At 38.9% G+C, this 22,262-nt stretch overlaps 1 protein-coding gene across 3 annotated transcripts in view; it reads right to left on the minus strand.

Moving 5' to 3' along the window:
- ZNF385B (zinc finger protein 385B) overlaps positions 251-22,262 on the minus strand; it is a 480,906-nt gene continuing 458,894 nt past the window's right edge. For all 3 annotated transcript variants that reach the window (XM_018065263.1, XM_018065260.1, XM_018065272.1), the window contains 4 exons: positions 5,478-5,723; positions 4,285-4,463; positions 3,153-3,254; positions 251-1,749 (listed from right to left, as the gene is read on the minus strand). In XM_018065263.1, the coding sequence (XP_017920752.1) occupies positions 1,531-1,749; positions 3,153-3,254; positions 4,285-4,463; positions 5,478-5,723 (746 nt within the window). In that variant the 3' untranslated portion in view covers positions 251-1,530. The remainder of the gene's footprint in view (positions 1,750-3,152; positions 3,255-4,284; positions 4,464-5,477; positions 5,724-22,262) is intronic.

Raw genomic sequence — 22,262 nt, forward strand, 5'->3', positions numbered from 1 at the left:
TGATTTTGGGTCACACTTACAACTCTGGTCCAACTTCTTAGAGATTCAGAGGGAAAACAGCAGTAAAGTCTCACTTCATGCAGATGCTGTGAACAGTAATGAATAAACATGACAAATAAATATGCTGAAAATAAGAAGTGAAAATGCTAAAGACGTTAGAAGCAATCTTTACACCTACTGAAAATCCTTCATCAGATGAGTTCAAATTGGAGGTGTCTCAGGAGAAGATAACTTTGAAAATACAAACAGATTTTATTTTTTGTACTTTTATTGAAAAGGTACATTTAAAAAAATACACAGACATTTTACCATTTACAGATTGCAGATACAGATGCTCTAAAAGAGTTCATTTTATTTTGCTGTCTTATACCTCTTGCCCCTGATATCACAAACATTCCAGTCTTGTTGATATCAGCTTAGAAACGGGGGCATGGAAGCATGACCTGCAACAGATTCAGTGAACAGAAACACAGATTGTTCAATTATAAATTTTTTTTTATCTTCTGTACATTATTGCATTGGGGAGCCACAAAATTATGTAGCATCATTACAAATGAAAACAGGTTAAAAATGAAGATAATGACATAGAAATACATAGATTCATTGTCTTCTTGCAGAGTGCACGAGAGGTGCAAAAATGTGCAATTTAGGAAGCTCTTTTTCTGTTTGTATACATTTGCTTAGCAACTCAAAACTGGTGAGGAAGCTCCAAAATAAGTTAAACAAAAATAGCAGACAGGTAGTAATCAGAGCTATGTTATATGGCTTTCTATTTTGTTTAAATATCACCAAATAAAATGTAAAACAAAGAAAATACATTATTTTATCTTTTGTTCTCTCAAAGAGAAAATTCAAAGCTACTTTGCTTCCTAACATTTACACAGCAACTAAAAGTGTTAATTCAGACAAGAAATACAGATCTAGTACTACACAGGATACACAGCACTTGGGTCTAAAACAGTACACGATCCCTGTCAACAAGAGTACACCAGAAAGAAAACGCGGTGATCCGTTGGTAAGATGGTATCCACAAGCAAGCACTTGTGTTCATCTATTTTTGTTCCACACTAAAATGTGCCCAGTTGGATTCCAGGATTATTTACAGACGTGTGAGGAAGACCCTAGTTTTTCAAGTCTGTCAGGAAAATATTCCATATTGTTTCTAAGCCAGATCACACCCATGGAAAAATTGTCAGAGAATGATATATATGCACATATATATTTTTTTCTGACAAACACATTTGCAAGAAACTCAGTATTTCAGATACACAAATTGAATGGGTTCGGGCAGGGGGAGGAAAGAGGGAGACAAAGCTTGTGCTGCTCAGATTCCGGAATTACAGGAGCGCCCCCCGAAAAACACTCTTGAATCTCAGTGGCTTTCTCTTTGGAGTCAGGGCTCAGGGTGGTATGCTGCATTCTGCAGCTGGGTGCGGCACCGCAACTCAAAATGCTCCAATTGCTGAATCCCTTTTTGGCTTTCCTGCTCTACTTCCCTATTGCCTCGACCGTCTGGGGGCTTGCGGAACATCAGTACGGGGCGAAGAGGATGGAGGCGGGGGTCGCGCGGATGGGGCCGTGGCCCGGCCTCAGCAGAGCGGGAGGGATGGCTGCAGCCTGGAAGAGCGAGGCCGACGGCCGGGGAGGCAGAGACAGCGCAGAGGACACGGCCGCCGCCGCCGCCAGGGGCGAGGACAGGAAGGCCGGGGCCAGAGGCTTCATCATATCCTTCTGGAATGCAAGTTTTGCCTAGGAGAGGGAGAAAACCAGGAGTGGGGTGGGGAGAGAGTTTTGAATGATGGCAGCACTGATATATTTTCGTAAGTAAAAGCCAACATTCAGAAGTCAAAATTTAAAAATCTTGACCCGTCTAGATTATTTTCACAAAGCTGGTTTCAGTCTCTTGGCATATCTTAACTATAATTTGTTTCCATTTCAACTCTTGTCTGGTGGTCCTTGCCCCTGGGCACTAGGTTGGGGGAAAGCCTCTATGAATAGATACTGAAGCTATTTTATGCTGCTGCTCACAAGGAAAAACCAAACATGCCCAGAAGGTTTCTGTGTAGATTGTGGAGGCGCTCCATTCAAAATTCTGGCTTGTCTTAACCCACAATGAGGCTTTTAAGAGAATGTGCCTTACCCTTCACCTCACATTAAAAAAGCTGCACTGGGTTAGGTAACTGGAGTTCGGGACACTGGGGACCCATGAGGAGTCAAGAAGATACAGTTAGTTTATACCTCTCTGGCCACTTAAAAACTATTCCCTGAAAATCTGCAGCTAACTCAGAGTTGTCATTGGTAATGATTGTAAGTGGGCTAGAAACTATCTATTTAAAAGGAATCCCAGGTGGAATCTTCCTGTGAAGTAAGAAATCAATCCTTAATCCCTCTCTTTTGCAATCAGGAGGAGCTTTGCAAGCTGGATTTGCTTAATGCTCGTAACACCTGCTTGCAGCATCCATGGAGCTTTGGAAAAGCTGGGGGTAATGTCAGTATCACCTCCAGCTGGCCAATCCCAGCTTTCAGCCTCAGACAGAACACCACATTGGGCTAAGCCCCGGGGAGATTAGGAAATCCTTCCATCTGGGTATTTATATGACATCTATTGGTGGAACCCATTGATATTTTTGCAAAGAAACTGAAAATAGCACATATTGAGAGCAGGTAAGAGGCTGACTCTCAACATGCCTGCTAGACAGGGAAAGAGAGAGGAATATACACAACCCATGTGCTTTCTGGAAAAAGAGAAAAACATCCCAGAAAGGAGGAGGATATTAAATAGATGCACTTTGTTTTTGGAAAGCAGTCCCTTTCCCCAAGTGTAACGTGCTCCAAGATTCCTCAGGCATCACTGCCCTTCTTCCCAAGACTTGACTTTTCTGTATATGCTAAAGAAGGGAATCTTCAGAAAATGTCCTGTGAACAGTAAGGTAATGGCCCTTAAAGAGGTTCAGTTTCTTTCTTCTAAGCAATCTATCTTCAAGGTGTCCTAAGAAGGGACTGAATTCCTTCTAAATTTCCTCTCTATGAGGGCTATTTAAAGTCAAAACTCTTTCAGGACTAATTAGTGCTTAGACCCTCCTTGCCCACAGTCTCTGCCCCAGCCAGCAAGGCTGCCCCACAAGACAGGTGAGCAGGCAAGGTGAACTTACTGCTAAAATGCTTGGGCTCCGCTGCAGTTTGTTGTAAGGGCTGTATTTCGGCTTTAATGGCTTCCCAGCAACTCGATCCTTATGCCTTCGGCTAGAAATGTGCTGAAAAAAGTTTGATGCATTAGCTGAATCGGTGAGTTTTATGCTATGTAAAATGTATTTCCTAGACAGAAAAATATGTCTGGTTCCTGAAAATAGGACATGCTGAGATCAGGTGAAGAGCTGGTTTCTCCATTCCCAGTTCCAGGTCCCTGGTTCTGTGGTGGTGCGGGTAAGATCACCACACTCTCTGAATTAAGATTTGCTCCCCATTATATTGTAATGCCTCTCTCCCCTTCCTTTCTCTATGGCACTCCTTGAACTTTGCCTGGTTTTACCACTGTGACTAGGGGTTTCCCAGGTGGCACTAGTGGTAAAGAATACGCCTGCCAAAGTAGGAGATGTAAGAGACACAGGTTTGATCCCTGGGTTGGGAAGATCCCCTGGAGGAGGGCATGGCAACCCATTCCAGTGTTCTTGCCTGGAGAATCCCATGGACAGAGGAGCCTGAGGGGCTACAGTCCATGGGGCACAGAGTCGGATGGGACTAAACAGGCATGCGTGCACCACAGTGACTGATGGATCTGTCTCCCTAAGCAGATTTTGGGTCCTTGGAAGACAGACTGAAGCTCTACTATCTTAGAAGTCCCTGTTCAGCTGTAAGCTCCAAGTGACCACGGTGCTCCTTGGTCTCTAACACCAAGCCTGGAATCTGATATGTAGTAATAGTAAGTGAAAAGTAAAAGCATTAGTTGCTCAGTCGTGTCCGACTCTTTGTGATCCCATGGACTGGAATGGGTTGCCATGCCCTCCTCCAGGGGATCTTTCCAACAGAGAGATCAAACTCGAGTCTCCCTCATTGCAGGCAGATTCTTTACCATCTGAGTCACCAGGGAAGCCTGTAGTAATAGTAGGTGCACAGATATTTAGTACTAACTTTTTCTTTCACATAGCACTTGCATGTTGTATATCGTAGGCATCCTATAAGGTCAGGAAATTTAACTATGAGCACAGTGAGAACCATTAACGTAGACTAGGGATACGGTCAAAAGGATACCCAAGCAACAGTGACTACTAATTCAGGGTACATTACCTGTTTGAGCTGAATTTCTGAATTAACGTGAACATCACAGATTTCACAATGAAATGTCTTGTTTTGTAGTCCTGACCCCTTACTGCCATTCTGCATCTTTAATCTTGATCCAGGTCTTGGATAGGACTTAATTGGACCAGCCCCATTACGAGCTTCAACCATAGTCTTGTGTTTAGATCCTAAGACAGAAAGAAACATATAGTAAATAGCTATTTAAGAACTATATGAAGCTCTTGAAAAGTTTATCTTTAGGTTGAATTTCCCAAAACTTTTTGAAATGACCTTTTTAATGCTAATCTGGTGCTTCCCAGGTGGTGCTAGTGGTGAAGAAACTGCCTGCCGAAGCAGGAGACGCAGGTTCCAGCCCTGGGCTGGGAAGATCCCCTGGAGGAGGGCATGGCAACCCACTCCAGTGTTCTTGCCTGGAGAATCCCATGGACAGAGAGGCCTCATGGGCTAGGTCCCCACGGTCGCAAAGAGTTGGACACGACTGAAGCGACTTAGCATGCACATAGATTTAACATATTTTCATTGAAAAGAAAAGAGTAAACCATGAGTATATAATAAAGAAAATAGGAAAATATAGAGAAGCATAAGAAAATAAACATTATGTCTATTTTTACCACCCGGAGATAACCACTGGTATCAGTTTAGTGTATTTCTTTTCAGTTTCTTTTTTTAGTATACTAAAAAAATATATTTTCAAAATTGGGATCATGCAAATTAAATATCCTGAAAATTTCACACATCAAATCATATTTTCTTGTAATTTTACTGTAATGGCTGATAATATATTCTATCATCCTGGGTTACTATAATTCATTCAACATTTCCCTGCTGAGGGACTTTTAGGTTGCTTCCATTTTTTTTTTTTCTCTTAGGAGTGTGTGGCAGTGAATGTTGTGTATAGAGAGATATTTGTCTTCATTTCTGTCATTTCATCATAATGAGTTTGGGGAAGTACTAGATGCTTTTGAGAAAATAAAGAACAGAACAAATTTTATCTCCAAGCTGCTTCTGCCTTGCTGTTTCTAAAGTTGTTATACCATACTTTCTTAAAATCACTCCTTTGAATCAAAAAAGTAGAGAAGACTGAACAAACCTAATGTCTGAACCACAAAGGATAAGGTATTCTGATGGGAAAACTCGATCTTGTTATAAACATTATTTAAATTCAAACAGTAGCTGCTAACCTGTGTTGTGTGCCTCTAGCTGTGACAGGGAGTTCACAGCCACTTTGCATAGTGAACAATAAAGCAGTTTTTTGGCTTTTTCTTCTTCTGATTCAGAAACAGTACCAGGCGCTCCATTCGTGCTCTTGGAGGGAGAAGTGGCTGCTGCAGGTGGCAGGGCTGTTGTGCCAGGTTTGGGAAGAAATGAGCCACCTTCAGAACTTGATACTTGATTGGAAACGCTGCCTTTTACCTTCCCTTTTTCTTCTGAGAGAGACACACAGAGACAATGTTAAGGCCTCATACCATAAAGACAGACAAATTGACATAAAGGAATTAAAAATAGAAATCTGATTTCTGCATGTAGTTTTTGAAAAAATTTTATTTTATGTTGGAGTATAGTTGATTTACAATGTTGTTTTAGTTTCAAGTATACAGCAAGTGGCACCCCACTCCAGTACTCTTGCCTGGAAAATCCCATGGACAGAGGAGCCTGGTAGGTTGCAGTCCATGGGGTCATGAAGAGAGGATACAACTGAGCGACTTCACTTTCACTTTTCGCTTTCATGCATTGGAGAAGGAAATGGCAACCCACTCCAGTGTTCTTGCCTGGAGAATCCCAGGGATGGGGGAGCCTGGTGGGCTGCCGTCTATGGGGTCGCACAGAGTCGGACACGCCTGAAGTGACTTAGCAGCAGCAGCAGCAGCATACACCAAAGTGATTCAGTTATACATACACATAAATCCATTCTTTTTCAGGTTCTTATCATATAGGTTATTACAGAATACTGAGTAGAGTTTCCTGTGCTATACAGTAGAAGATCCTTGTTGTTCATCTCTTTTATATATGGTATATAAAAGAGACATATATGGTATATATATATGGTAGTTTGTGTATATGTTAATCTCAAACTCCTAATTTATTATTCCCTACCCCCTACCTTTCCCTTTGGCAGGCAGAAGTTTGTTTTCTGTATGTAGTTTGTGTGTGTGTGTGTGGTGCGGATTTTAATTGAGATTGATTGAAGAAAGAACTCCATGGCTTCAGTTCCCAGATCAGATCACTGCAAGGTCATGATGACTCCTGAAACATGACTTTACCACTTGCAGCAGGTAACTTTCTGTCTGATAGCCCTGAGTTATAAATTTTGTCCCTTTAATATATAGGGAAACCAGCTACCTTCCAATCTGATTAAATGCTATGATGGCAACATGAAATAAGGCATGCAATGCCAGTTTCATTTGACTACTGATGTTTTAATTATGACATGGAGAACATAAAGTTAAAATTCAGTTTTTATACCAAGTTAAAATTTTAACCTTGGGGAATAGGGCCGAGGCGAGGGAAGAAACATAGTTAATTTTGGTTATGATTGGTTAAGTTTTGGCTCCTCTTTGAATAGCCATGCAGTTTACCCAAAATAAAAGACTCAAAGATTCTACTCATTATACTTATTAATTACTGCCAGTCTGAATCATAAGTTTTAAATAATGACATTAACCACAAGCACAGTATGAGGATTAGCCAAATCATTTACAGATGTCTTGGCATTTTGATCATGTAGCTACTAAATGTTTATAATCCTCAAGGCCCATGTGCAGGCTACAAGAGGGGTCAAAGTGACTTTAACAGAGTCTAACACTTTGGAGTTCATTTGCTATTCAAGACAGACTCTGTTCAGTGGCTCCTTTGCGAAAGAAGCTGGAGCTTCTAAGGCAAATACAAAATTCATCACAAGTTTAATCCTAGTAGAGCCTTGCTCTTAGAAAATGTCTGTAGATATGCTGATAAATGCTCATTAAGAGAGAAAGGGAATTAAAACTGAAAATTTATTTATCTGCCCTAACCATGTACCATGGACTTGGATGACCAAGAAGGAAGGAAGGATGAAGGAATGATAAGCTTCTGGGTGTCTCTTCTGTATTTGGGGCAAACCAACACTTCCACACACATCAAAAATGACCGGAGATGCTATTTCTGCTTAATTGATTTAGGGATCAGCAGTTGATTTCCATCCCTTTTCCTGAGTTGGATTCATCAAGGTCAAGACTAGACACAGCAGGGATACTGTAGATAAATTTCAGCACCTGGGTGGTGTTGGAATAAAGGAAAGCTCAGATCCCTTTAATCCTTGGTTTCCACAATCTCTAGTCCTTTTTAGAAAGTTTATTAAAACTTCAGGATACCATGAAGTATGATGGAAAACATCTCAGGCTTTTACTACACTGACCTCAAATAGTATGAGTGAAGGAAGTAAATCAGTCTTCCTAAATGGTAATAGTAAGTAAGTTAGATTGAAGATTACTTCAGGCCTGGTATTCTCTTGTCTATAAGGATCCCTCAGATTGAATTTGCAATTTTCTAGAACTCACAAAGCAGTTATGCAGATGATAATGGCAGAGAGTGAAGAGGAACTAAAAAGCCTCTTGATGAAAGTAAAAGAGGAGAATGAAAAAGCTGCCTTAAAACGCAACATTCGAAAAACTAAGATCATGGCATCCAGTCCCATCACTTCATGGCAAATGGATGGGGAAACAGTGACAGACTTTATTTTCCTGGACTCCAAAATCACTGTGGATGGTTACTGCAGCCATGAAATTAAAAGATGCTTGCTCTTTGGAAGAAAAGCAATGACAAACCTTGACAGCATATGAAAAAGCAGAGACATTACTTTGCCAACAAAGGTCCATAGCGTCCAAGCTATCCTTTTTCCAGTAGTCATGTATTTATGTGAGAGTTGGGGCATAAAGAAGGCTGAGTGCCAAAGAATCAATGCTTTTGAACTGTGGTATTGGAGAAGATTCTTGAGAGTCCCTTGGACAACAAGGAGATCAACCAGTCAATCCTAAAGGAAATCAACACTAAATATTCACTGGAAGGACTGATGCTGAAGCTCCAATACTTTGGTCATCTGATGTGAAGAGCAAAGTCACTGGAAAAAGACACTGATGCTGGGAAAGACTGAAGGCAGGAGGAGAAGGGGGCAACAAAGGATGAGATGGTTGGCTGGCTTCATTAACTCAATGGACATCAGCTGGAGCAAACTCCAGGAGATAGTGAAGGACAGGGAAGCCTGGTGTGCTGCAGTCCATGGGGCTGCATAGAGTTAGACATGACTTAGTGACTGAATGATACAAAGCAGTGAAATAATTCAGTAATCTTTTAAGATTTGTTTCTATGGTATTCTCAGTTTCTTGTGATGGGAGCTTAAGTTATTGTTTAGCAAAATCCTTCTTGGCTTCAAGCAATCCATAAAATATTTTATATAAATTCCTAAGGAATCTGACATGTTTTAGTCATTTAGTCATCACTCATTCTGTCTTTTATTTATATTATTTTAATTTCCCTTATGTTGACCTCCCTCCTATACTCTTACATAGAACTTTATAATTTACTAAGTGCTATCACTTACATTATCTTTTAATCTCTTACAACAAACTTGTGAAAAACATAAGGCTGAAGATTGTTTCTACCTTAAAAATGTGGAAATGGGGGCTCATTAATATTCAAAAAAGCCCCACAGATTAGTAGGTAGCATCAATGAGCATGATATTATCTGTAACTATTCACCATGTAATGTATTAATCTTCCTGCACAGAGAGGACTTCACGTGGCATTAACATTATAAGAGGCATACATTAATCACCTGGAGATGTGAAAAAGCTATTTCTTTGTTTTACAATTATAGCTTAGTTTTAAAGCATATTTACCTTTAAAATATTTATGGTATTCAATAATCATCTGATTCAGGGTACATTGAGAAGATGGACAAAATTATATCTTTTTCCTCTGTGTCCCTATTTCTTTAAGAAAAAGTACACAGATTTCCTTTTTACATCTCCTTTTCAAAAGAGGTCATTTACTCATTAACAAGGGCATATTAATAATATGCTAACTGCTGACAATGTGCTAGATACTGAAGAGCATAGTTCTGATAAATAAAGTAGGTATAGAGTTTAAAAAGGGCTTCCCTGGTAGCTCAGCTGGTAAAGAATCTGCCTGCAATGCGGGAGACCTGGGTTCGATCCCTGGGTTGGGAAGATCCCCTGGAGGAGGTCATGGCAACCCACTCCGGTATTCTTGCCTGGAGAATCCCCATGGACAGCGGAGCCTGATGGGCTACAGTCCATGGGGTCACAAACAGTCAGACCTGACTGAGCCACTGAACTTCAAGCATAGCACAGACTTTAAAAAAGTAATAGCTTAGCAGAAGATATAAGAAATTCACTCAGAGATCTCTAATTTATGACAGAAACTGGCAAGAGGCATGAGAATCTAGAATTGAAAGTAATTATGCTTGGTTAGGAAGGAATTTTTCATTAAGGAAGTGGCATCTGTCTAGGTTTTGAAGATGAGTTTTGAAGGTCAGATTTAGAAAAGTATGGAATGGAGTGGAAAGGAGCAGGAAGTGAATGGTTAGAAGTGGAAATGTGAGGGAATGTTTAGGTGCTGGAAAGCCTGGGGTTTCCTGGTGAGTACCTGGTAGGTCAGCACAGAAAAGGGCAACAGGTGTAATGGGAGACACGAGGGTGGATTGAGTCAGAAGGCAGAGAATAGTTTAAAACTATTAAAGTAGATACTGTTGCTAAGTTGCTTCAGTCGTGCCTGACTGTGGGACCCCACAGACAGCAGCCCCCCAGGCTTCCCTGTCCCTGGGATTCTCCAGGCAAGAACACTGGAGTGGGTTGCCATTTCCTTCTCCAGTGCATGAGAATGAAAGTGAAGTCGCTCAGTCGTGTCCGACTCTTTGCGACCCCATGGACTGCAGCCCACCAGGCTCCTCCATCCATGGGATTCTCCAGGCTAGAGTACTGGAGTGGGATGCCATCACCTTCTCCAAAAGTAGATACTAAGGACAGCTGTTTCCCTTTTAAAAAGTTATGGAGTGTTTAAGATTTACACGGTTTCACATTTAGATAATTTATGTTTAGTTTGCATGCCCTAGATAGATCAGAGTCTTAAACTTTGAGAATATTAGGACATATTGACTTTGGAAATGTGTAAATGGTTTCATCATATTCAGGGGATTATGCTGCTGGATTGATACTAGCTAGTCAATAAGACAGATCCTAAAATCGGGAAAGTCTCTGATGCAATAGTTTGTTTAAATTCTGACTTTCCTTCTGGATATGTATACTTATAAGCATCAAAGCCTAATTTTAATTGTTAGATATTTTTATCAAAGTCTGTTATTTCTCTTCCCTTACTGACATTTTTATAGCCTTCTTATTTTGTGTATTTGAAAGTTTAATTAATGAACTGTTTACTTCTGTTTCTTTTAATAAAGATGCATGTCATCTGGAACTTCTGGTTAATATGAATTCCAGTTTCAAGTATTCCCTCACCTAATGTTAATTAGCAGGTTTTCTGACTGTCTTAATTATTTCCTGATTACTCAGACTCCTTTCTTAAGGTTTTATCCTGCAGGATTTTGAAGCAAAATTTGCTAAGCTACATCAGAATTGCCCTTTATAACAAATATCCATAATTTATGCATCCAAATGAATTTAGTTTTTCAAAGTAGCTTTCTTGAAAGGTCCCATTCTGGTTCACTTATTTTCCAAAGCTCAAAACATTTTGAAAATCTCTTTTTGGAACATTTTCATTTCCAGTTGATAAACCATTGAAAGAAATCAGTTTTCAATATTTGTGTATCACTTTTTTTTTAACTCCAAAAATTTTACTTGAATTGACCCAGCTTAACACTATTTTACTTATATACAGCCTCAGAGCACAAAAACTCTGACATGGAAGGTGAAAAGAACATGTAAGAATTCTGAAATCAGTTTTTAGAAACTAATACTGTTGGTAATTAGAAGAGTCATGTCCATTTACAGGTCTTGATTTTAAAAACAAAATAATATTCTAACTATATCATAGATCTTATTTTGAAGTAGAACTTTGGAAGCTATAATCAACTTTTGATTTCACATGAGGTTTACTCTTGAGTTTAATGTTATAAATAGAAGTTTTTTTCTAATCAGGTGTCAATGGCTTCAATAACAGATATCAATAATAGATACATGCAGTATTTTATATGATAAATGCTTGATATAGAAAATAAAGTTAGACAAACATTAAAAAAAAAATTAAAATCGCCCATGATTCTATCATCTAAAATAAAAGTCAACAAACTTTTTTCTGTAAAGCACCGGATAATAAACATAGTGGGCTTTTAGGCCACACAGTCTCTGTTTCAACTTGTGCTAAATTTGCTGTAATAGCAGGAAAGTAGCCATCTGTACACGTGATTATGGCAACCCACTCCAGTGTTCTTGCCTGGAGAATCCCAGGGACAGGGGAGCCTGGTGGGCTGCCGTCAATGGGGTCGCACAGAGTCAGACACGACTGAAGCGACTTAGCAGCAGCAGCTGCAGCACATGTGATTGAAAAAACTCAGAAAAAGAGGCAGCAGGCTAGATTTAGCCTGCAGGTATCAGTTTGCTGATCCTTGATTTGGATGGTTATGCTTTGATATCTATTACTCCACATTATTATATATAATAGTGTATATGAATAGACAGAAACATAATGTTCTATTATTAACATTTGTTGCTTAGCAATGTATCAAGAATATCTTTCCATTTCAATAAATATAGATAGAACTGGATCATGATTTATAACACCAAATGATATATACTTACATGGATATACTATATTTAACAAATCTTTTGATATTTAGGTTATTTCTGGTTTGCACTTTCACTATTGTTAAAAAGATACTGAGTAGGAATTCTTTTACCTGGGAATGAAGCCCACAACCCCAAACTGAAAGCAGTTGGTATCAAGTAATTCAGTACCTTGGAGACAGTCCTCAAAGAACCCCCAGACACATACTGGTAGCATTTAAAAATAAGGTAGTAGACTTATCCTGTTACCAACACCCTATCACCTACCACTTGGACTGTATAGGGATTGGAGGACTTGCTGGCATTGTAAGTTTCTTGTCTGGTTGGAGGCTTCTGAATCCAGACAAATAAGTAAAGCTAGATAAGCGTGTAACAAGGGGACAATGGTATTTCATTCCCCCATCATACGACTTTAGGCCCTGGTGATCTGTCCCTCATGCCAGGTGAGGTAGAGGAAAGGAAGACTGGACAGAGATGAGGCTGAGAAAAGGTGGCCAGGCTTGAGCCCTGCATTGGTACAGACACAAGAGGGCTGATCATCAGGACCCCGGCAGTAGGAGCCTGCGGAGTGGACCTTTGGTGGCCAGGACTGAGGAAGAATTGAACCACGTGGAGCCCTTACACATGGTCTTTGAGAAGCATCTGGATACCTGCCATGCAGAAGGCATCAATAATTGTCCTTAAGTACCAAAGTATTTGCCCTCCCTTCCATTCCTTCTCCCATCCCTAAAGACTGGAAAGGGCAAGAATCAGAAATGATATGATGGGGAAGAAGGAAAGGGCAAGCTATGCCTCTTCCCGTGGTCCAGTCTGAGCCAGGATGAAGGCAGTGTTCAGCTGGATAAGAGCCTAAAGTTGCAGATAAGACCAGACTTTCTTCTGATATCTGACAATGCCTTTGAGGAATGAGAAAGGAAGAGTCAACAGAGTATATAGGCTTCATGTTTGTATGCCACTGAACTCACATATACTCGATAAACAGCACTGTGTACAGACAGCTCTGTATACTTGTATTATAGTTTCCTCAGGAACTAAACTTTGAAGAGAAATTTTGAGACAAAAAGCTTGTGATGCACATTGCCAAATTGCCCTCCAGATGGTTATACAAATTAATACTCTTAGAGCTTTGTAAGAGATTGCTGGCTTCCCTGTACCTTTACCAGCCTCAGCATCCATTGTTTTTTGCCAATATGACAGATGAAATACAGTACCTCATTGTCAATTTGATTTTCATTTCTTTTTATACTAAACAGGTTGAATATGTTTTAATAAAACTAATGATTTGCATTTCAAAGTAATTTTTTAAAAAATTCTTAATTCTAAAAGGGAACAAAACTCTTGAGCTAAATGCATTTTTAGGAGTTAAAAATTTTACACTAAATATGTAAACTTTACCATAATAACAAGCCTCCTCTTATATACAAGCAATATATATACATATCTGCGTGCGCAGTCACTGATTCATGTCCAACTCTTTGCAACGCTATGGACTATAGCCTGCCAGGCTCCACTGTCCTGGAATTTTCCAGGCAAGAATACTGAAGTGGGTTGTCATTTCCTACTCCAGGGGATCTTCCTGACCCAGGGATCAAACCCAGGCCTCCTAGGTCTCCTGCACTGGCAGGTGGATTCTATTACCTCTGTGCCATCTGGGTAGCCTATATATATATATATATATATATTTTTTTTTTTTTAATTGAAGCTTGTTGATTTACAAGGTTGTGTTAGTTTCAGGTGTATAGCAAAGTGATTTAGTTATACTTACGTATATATCTATTCTTTTTCAGATTCTTTTCCCTTATAGGATATTATAAAATATTGAGCATAGTCCTCTGTGTTAGACAGTAGGTCCTTGTTGGTTGTCTATTTTACATGTAGTAGTGTGTATATGTTAATCTCAAACTCCTCATTTATCCCCCCACCTTTCTTTCCACTTTGGTAACCATTAGTTTGTTTCCTATGTCTGTATACGTAACTAATATTGTTATGTTGGTTGAAGCAGTGTTCTTAGAAGCTGAATTCAGAGGCTCAATCCTTATTTCAAGAAGTTTACTTTCATGTAAAACAAACAAAAAATGACCTAGTAGATGTTCCTGGCAGTTATAGCTTAGAGTGATAGCAAAAGCAGCCGTAATAATCACAAATTAAAAGCCAGTAGTAGTTGAATACTCTCTATAGACCAAGCAGTATGGTAAGAACTTATGGTCATTATCGCATTTATTTTTCATATCCTCTAATAAGGTACTGTTAACTATCTGTACCTTTTTATTTCTTTTTTATTGAGGTATAACTTTTATACTATAAAGTACACACAGTTTAATGAATTTATACCTATGTATATATTTGTGTCCCCTTCATGGATCACAGCCATATCATGGTGAAGGGGCTTGCATAACTCAGTGAAGCTATGAGCCATGCTGTGCAGGGCCACCTAAGACAGATGGGTCATAGTGGAGAGTTCTGACAAAACGTGGTCCACTGGGGGAGGGAATGGCAAACCACTCCAGTTTTCTTGCCATGAGAACCCCATCAACTGTATAAAAAAGCAAAAAGATATGACACAGAAAGATGAGCCCCCGGGTTGGCAGGTGTCCAATATACTACTGGGGAAGAGCAGAGGACAGCTACTAATAGCTCCAGAAAGAGTAAAAGAAGAGGGTGGCAGAGGATGAGATGGTTGGATAGCACCACCGACGCAGTGGACATGAATCTGGGAAAACTTTGGGAGTTAGTGAAGGACAGGGAGGTCTGGTGTACTGCAGTCCATGGGGTCACATATTCGGACATGACTTAGTGACTGAACAACAACAAATACATTTATGTTAATCTAAGATATACAGAAGATATAAGATATTAATATATAAGATATAGAGATATAGAATGTTTCCACCACCCTGGAAAGGTCCATTGGATCCCCAATCAGTTGATACTCCCCTTCCCTTCAAAGATAACCACCATTCTCATCTCTATCAACTTAGATCTGTTTTGCCTATTTTTGAACTTCATATAAATGGAATTGCCCATATATATTATTTTATACTTGTCTGCTTTCATACAACATTATGTCTGAGATTCATCCATATTGTTGCACATATTATAGAAGTTTGTACTTTTCCTGATGGTTGGATAGTATTCATTGTATGACTGTGCCATAGTTTATTTATCTACATTAGTATTAATGAGCATTTGAAATGTTTCAATTTTTGGCTATTTTGAGTAATGATACTATAAACATTATTAGACATGTTTTTGGTAGACATAAATACTCATTTATGTTTCCTATCTCTCTACATATATATTTATCTTTAGTAGATTCTGAAGAATTTTCCAAAATGGCAGTACTGATTTATATTTCTACCAGCAATGTATGAGAATTCCAATTGTTCTACAGTCTCTCTAATAAACAGTATCACTGTTTTGACTTTAGCTGTTCTGGTGGGTGACTCATGATATGGAACATCTTTGCATATTATAGGCTAATTGTATATCTTCTTTTGTGAATTGCTTGGTCAAATATTTCCCTCATTTAAAAAAAATAGATTGTAAGCTTTTTTCTTAATGATTTATAGGAACAGGAGTCCTTTTTCAGATACATGTATTATAGATTATCTCCTCAGAGAGTGGTATGCTTTCCTCTCTCTAATGTTGTGTTATAATTACAATTGTTCATAAATAAAAAATAACCAAGTCTTAGACAGACTAAATAACTTCCCACATTCATTCAGTTACTAAAATGGTAGAGCATGGATTCAACTACAGGCTTCTGAATCCTAAGCCAGTGCTTCTTATTGCTCTTCTGTTTTGAGGGAGTAGGGATTAAGAATGTTCAGTCTCAGTAATACTCTTTTGAAGGCCTGACATTGTTGAATAAAGGTAAGTGAGTGGATGGAAATGTCTTTATATATCTTAGTTACATGATGCCATATAAACATAGCACATTATAGGCAAAATTTGCTGAGAACCAGACAAATAAGTCTGTTTTAATAAAGTTTCTTTAAGGTTGCAAATTTGCGTGAAACCTAGGAAACCTTCTTAAAGGCATATCTTTTGCTTCTGTGTTTTCTTCTCTGAGTTCTCACTTCTTGGCTAATTTCCTAGAAGGGTTAATGGACTTCCACAAGAAAGTTATGATGCTCTATGTGAAGTAAAAATGTCCTTGCATTTTTGTTTTTGATAACACATGTGTTAGTTTATCAAGTTATACAAATAACAACTAAAAATATTTTCTGCCACTGAGAAATGGCAAAGATTTAAAGATTATCAGAGAGGGAAAGATAAGGTATAGTATCTGCTTGATTGAAATGTGAAGCAGCAGAACCATTCTGAGACACATGTGAAGTTCACACCACTCTACCAAGTAATAAGTCCCACCTAAGAATACATCATAAGGAAATAACCATCTACCTAGCCAACTAATTTAATAATTATTGAGTACCTGTGACATTATCCTAGGCACTAAAGTTAGAGGTGAAAAGACCAGATCTTTGAATCAATGAAATTAATTATCTAGTGGTGGAGCCAGAAAAGTGTATATATATATATATATATATATATACACACACACACAAATACACATATACTTTTATTACATGTGTACACATTTATAAAATGTATGTTAAATACATAGAAGCAGGTATAAAACATGTTTATATTATATATATAAGCACATATAAAAATGTATATAATATATACATATATGTATATACATGCATATATATGTATAATGTGTGTATATATATATAGATAGTCTCATAGTATTAAGGGTACTAAGAAAAATAAAGCATGGCATGGTAATAGTCATTTCAAGCCTGTCTAAAGAGGTAATATTGACAGACCCTTGAATAAAATAGCAGGAATTCTGGGAAGAAGAGCATTCCAGGAAGAAAGAGTAGCAAGGACAAAAACCTTAAAATGAAATGAGCAAGATCAAGGTGAGGGAGAAGAGCGAATGCAGACTGTGAGGCAAAGGAGCTGATCAGAGGCCATATAGTCTGGCAGAACATGAGAGAAATTTGGATGTGATCAAAGTGTGATTTCTGAGTCTCCCGAGGGGTGATCTGAGCCATGTTTTCCTAAGATCATTCTCACTGGTATGCGGAGAACTTGTGAAAGGATAACAGGGAGATGGGTTAGGAGACGACTGTAGTTGTCCAAAAGGGAGCTGATGGTTGCTCGGACCAGGGTGGTAGTAGAGAATCTAGCAGTATGTTTAGGATATATTTATCGGTAGAAACAACCAGACTTACTGGCTGATTAGATGTAGGTATCGGAGAAAGGAATCAGGGATTACTACCAAGATTTCAGCATGAACGTTTGGCGAATGGTGGGTGGTATCATTCACTGAGATTAGAGATAATGGTATTTAGGAGAGTGACCAAACTTCCTGGTCTCTCAGCCAGGAAAACTTCGGTATTTTTAGTTCTGTTTACTGATGAATAAACCTAAAGCAAGTGACTTAAGTGATTGGTGCCTTAATCTGAACATGTGCAAAATACCATCATTTTCTCCTTGGGCTCTAAGAAACAATAAGATTGTAAAGGTAAGGCAAGGACTTCAGGCAGAAGACACAATGAAAAGTTAATAGTTTTGGGGCCTATGCTCAAGTGATTCACAGTTAATGAGATCAAGGTCATGCTCTGTTTCACATTTAAGGGCTGTGGATATCTAAATCTGTGTCTTGTGTTGAGTACTGAAAAAAAATGTGAACCAGTCTTTAGAAGTAAATCACCGCAAGTGGACAATGCCAGCTCACACCCCAGGCCCCAAAGCAATGAGTTTCTAGGAGCAATAGTATTCATTCAGTTACATATTATTTTTATCATTATGCCTTCAAAATACTTAAATTTTGGATAGAATTTTAATATATGAATTTTGCTTTCAGTGAAAATGCAATAGGTCCTCTGTTTATTGTGTAGTCATTTACCATTTGTCAGAGAGTTTTTGAAAAACTATGAGCCTTGCTCACTCACACCTATCAATGTCTTTCCAAGCCAAGTTTCCAGAATAGCAAAGGAGTTCCAAATTCAGAAAGGTGCTCAGGAAACAAGACTACAATTTCAATAGAATCGTACTTTGTGCTTTCTGAGGTCACTGAAGGATACTGCTTGTCAGTTTTTGCAATAATTTCCCTTTTTACACTTGATACTGCACAAAAAAGATTAGGCACCAGAAGCATGCAGTGTAAGGATGGCTGGTCATACTCTTTCCTGTTTTCACAAGTGCATTGTCCAACAACTCATTTTTATTTCAAAAAAACAAAAGAAATGCCCGGATTATAGCTTAACAATCATGAAAGCAAGTTAGTTTACTTTGAAACAGAATTCTGAAATCATTCTCTTCATTTTATCCATTTCTCAATGATGAGAAAAGAATGGGTGTCAGTCAAAGGACCTACGTTCTTTGTGTGGTCTTGTGAGGAATGAAACTGAAAAGCCCAAGGGACTCTGCACCAGACAAAGAAACATGGCGGACCTGTATGTATATCAACTCGTGTGCTGCAGAAGACTTCTTAAGCCTCTGCCTCACTTGTCTACTTCTTATCTATGCTCTGACACAGTACAGATGATAGAAACCACCAACTGATGACACGTTTTAAAGTTTAAGATAGAATTCCATTAAGACAGTTAATGGATGTGTGAGGGAGGGGAGGAAACAGCAGCATACGAACTGCAAGATGAAGTCAATTTGGTACCTTGGAGTTCTTTGCAAAACAAAATGTAATTAGAGATGTACAGATGCTGGAGCATCATCACTGTATCGGTAGATGCACAAAGAAATGAGGATTCATTTGTAGTCTAACAGGACTGCAGCTGTTAAAAGAGCAGGAAGAGAAGACCTACACTGCAGATAATGTTTGGATATAACAGTTTGCCTCTCTTTATTTATTAGATGTTTTCTTAGAAGGTGATATGCAAAAAGATCTTGGAAAATCTAGTAATAATTTGAATGCACTATTTAAAAGAATTTTTTTTTGGAAAGTAGAGCTCTTTTGGTAATGGAATAACAACATACACATTTTTAAATTCTGTAAACTTACAGATTAGATTTGCTTAATTAGAAATATATATAGTAGCAAAGTTATATACCTGGAGAAAATGTCAATAAATCAGACAAATGGGAAAACAAGTGTTTCTATAAAGGAAATATACACAACCAGTCAGCTTGCCCAAGGCAGGTTTACCCTTTTTCTTAAGTCCTCTATTATAAACACTGCAAGTCTCTCATGAGCAAATGTCTGGCCTTCCATTCCTGAGAAAAATGGCCCAGCTGGATGAATTTCCCACTGATGTTACAGTTTCTTCCCTCTGCACCTATTGTTTGCATCTCTGAGGAAAGGTAAGTGCTTCCACCTGGACTATCTATCTTTTAAATCTCTTCTCTCTTTCCTGTAGCTCTATTTTGTTTCTATTAGGTTCTTTCTGTTTACAAAATGCTAACATTTTCATGTTCCAAAGCCTCTGACTTGGTTCTCTCATGGAGCTTTCCATTTATCTTTTCTTTGGCACTGAACTTGCAGTGGTCCTGTGCAGTGGCCCTTTCCCATTCCTCTCTCCCTGTCCATCCGTACCCATCTGCAGAAGCCAATGGTCTCTCTTTAGTCTTCTCTTGCACTGGGCATACAAGTTCCTTCCTGAAATGCTCTACCCACTTGATGTCCACTACCCTGCCCTTGCCTGGTTCTCCTTCAGCCTCAATAAAAGCTCATCCAGGACTTGTTCATCAGTTCCTATTCTTCTGCCTGCCTCTAGGTGTTGGCATCCCTCAAGGTCATTTGTTGTCCTCTTTGTGCATTATGTGATCTAATTCACTCCAGTGACTTCCTCTACCACACTGACAGAGACTCCTAAAATCACAGGTCAAAGTTCTACAGGTTCATAAACCACCCTCCCTCCATTTCCCTAACAGTCTGTGGACATATATTTCTGGGTATTTCCAACTCAACATGCCAGATACTGAATGAATGAGCTGCTCCACATAGGAATACTTCCAAGAAGTGCCCGTCAATTGATGACCTTCCAGTTGTATCAGAATTGTCAGCAAACACTCCTGAATTCTTTCCTCTTTTATCCTCTACATTTAATGAATGACCAAAATTTATTGATACTACCTCCTAAATACCTCTTCTGTAGCCTTATTCACCTTTTCATCCCATAGACATTTATTCAGCATCTACCATCTGCCCCTGCCTCATTTCAGGCCCCCATTTTATCCTCCTTGGATCATCATAAAACTTCTTTAGAGATATTGTTACTTCCAGTCTACTCTCCAAGTCTTTCCCTCTCAACCCCTGCTCTATGTTCTCATAATCCTCTTCATATAATTATATTTTGATCTCACACTAACTACAATGTTTCACACTTAAATGTATTACCAGGATAGAGATATTCTTATGCTCTAGAACAATGTTTTAATTCACTTTTGTGTCCAATATTCAGAAAACCATAGGTGGACAATAAGTTTGCTGAAGTAAGGAATATGTAACTCACTGCAGTGTTTTCTAGCCTCACAAGTAAAAATACTAGAAAAATCCACTGTTAACAGCCAAATCATAACTAGTGAAATGAATATAGATAGAATGGATAAATACATTTCAGCCATTGATTATGTATAGTACTTGAATAATTATTTCCAAAGGTTTTATATATATGTTTATATATGCATATCAAATATCAATGCATATATATCTTTAGGAATCCTACACAAACTTACATATAAATAATAAGCGTGTACCTTTGCCAGAAAATTTAAAGTACATGTGAAAACACAAATATCACAAAAATATAGCCAGACCTCTTTGCAACTTAACTGGTGTCTGGGTCTCAGGAAGATTTCTCATGGGCTCTTTGTGTTTGGAAACTCATCAGAGGTTTGTAGCCCAACAACCCACCTGACCAATCAGTAACCGTAAGCAGTCAGTAACAAATTACATCATACTATACTCATCTGAGTCTAACTCAATAGAGGAACTAAAAAGCCTCTTGATGAAAGTGAAAGAGGAGAGTGAAAAAGTTGGCCTAAAGCTCAACATTCAGAAAATGAAGATCATGGCATCCAGTCCCATCACTTCATGGCAAATATATGGGGAAACAGTGGAAACAGTGTCAGACTTTATTTTTTAGGGCTCCAAAATCACTGCAGATGGTGATTGCATCCATGAAATTAAAAGACGCTCACTCCTTGGAAGCAAAGTTATGACCAACCTAGATACACCTAGATAGTGTATTGAAAAGCAGAGACATTGCCAACAAAGGTCTGTCTAGTCAAGGTTATGGTTTTTCCAGTGGTCATGTATGGATGTGAGAGTTGGACTGTGAAGAGAGCTGAGTGCTAAAGAATTGATGCTTTTGAACTGTGGTGTTGGAGAAGACTCTTGAGAGTCCTTTGGACTGCAAGGAGATCCAACCAGTCCATCCTGAAGGAATCAGTCCTGGGTGTTCATTGGAAGGACTGATGTTGAAGCTGAAACTCCAATACTTCGGCCACCTGATGCGAAGAGCTAACCCACTTGAAAAGACCCTGATGCTGGGAAAGATTGAGGGCGGGAGAAGAAGGGGATGACAAAGGATGAGAGGGCATCACTGACTTGATGGACATGAGTTTGGGTGGACTCCAGGAGTTGGTGATGGATGGGGAGGCCTGGCGTGCTGCGGTTCATGGGGTTGCAAAGAGTCGGACATGACTGAGTGACTGAACTGACCTGATACTCATCTGAGTTATCAACAATTACATGATTGATAAACTTACGCAACAATGCTCTTTAAGAAATTCCAAGTACTATGTCTTGTGGTATTATTTAACTTTCCTCACCCTTTTAGATATCAGATGCAGGTTTTGTATCCTAGTGATGATACCACTCATGACCAACCCAAATCCTAATACACATAATCGTTAGCAGGTGGCCTGAGACTGACCCAGTATACTCTGAGTCCTATAATCGCCCATCTAGGTCTCCTCCACCTAGGAGCCTCATTTGGACTTGATCTAATTCCAAATGTCCACAAGGGTTACCCATGTAGTATAGTCTTGTCCGACTTATTTCACAACACCTGCTAGTTAGCTCACCTGCTTTGATAGTCACAAGACTTCTCATTGGAAAATGTTGATCTCAGTGCCCCACTTGAGGGTGAATTGTTGGACCAGTTTGAAAGTGGAAAGAATAAGCCATATAGAATTCTC

The sequence above is a fragment of the Capra hircus genome, chromosome 2, assembly GCF_001704415.2.
Source record: "Capra hircus breed San Clemente chromosome 2, ASM170441v1, whole genome shotgun sequence".
In the NCBI taxonomy this organism is placed as follows: Eukaryota; Metazoa; Chordata; class Mammalia; order Artiodactyla; family Bovidae; genus Capra; species Capra hircus.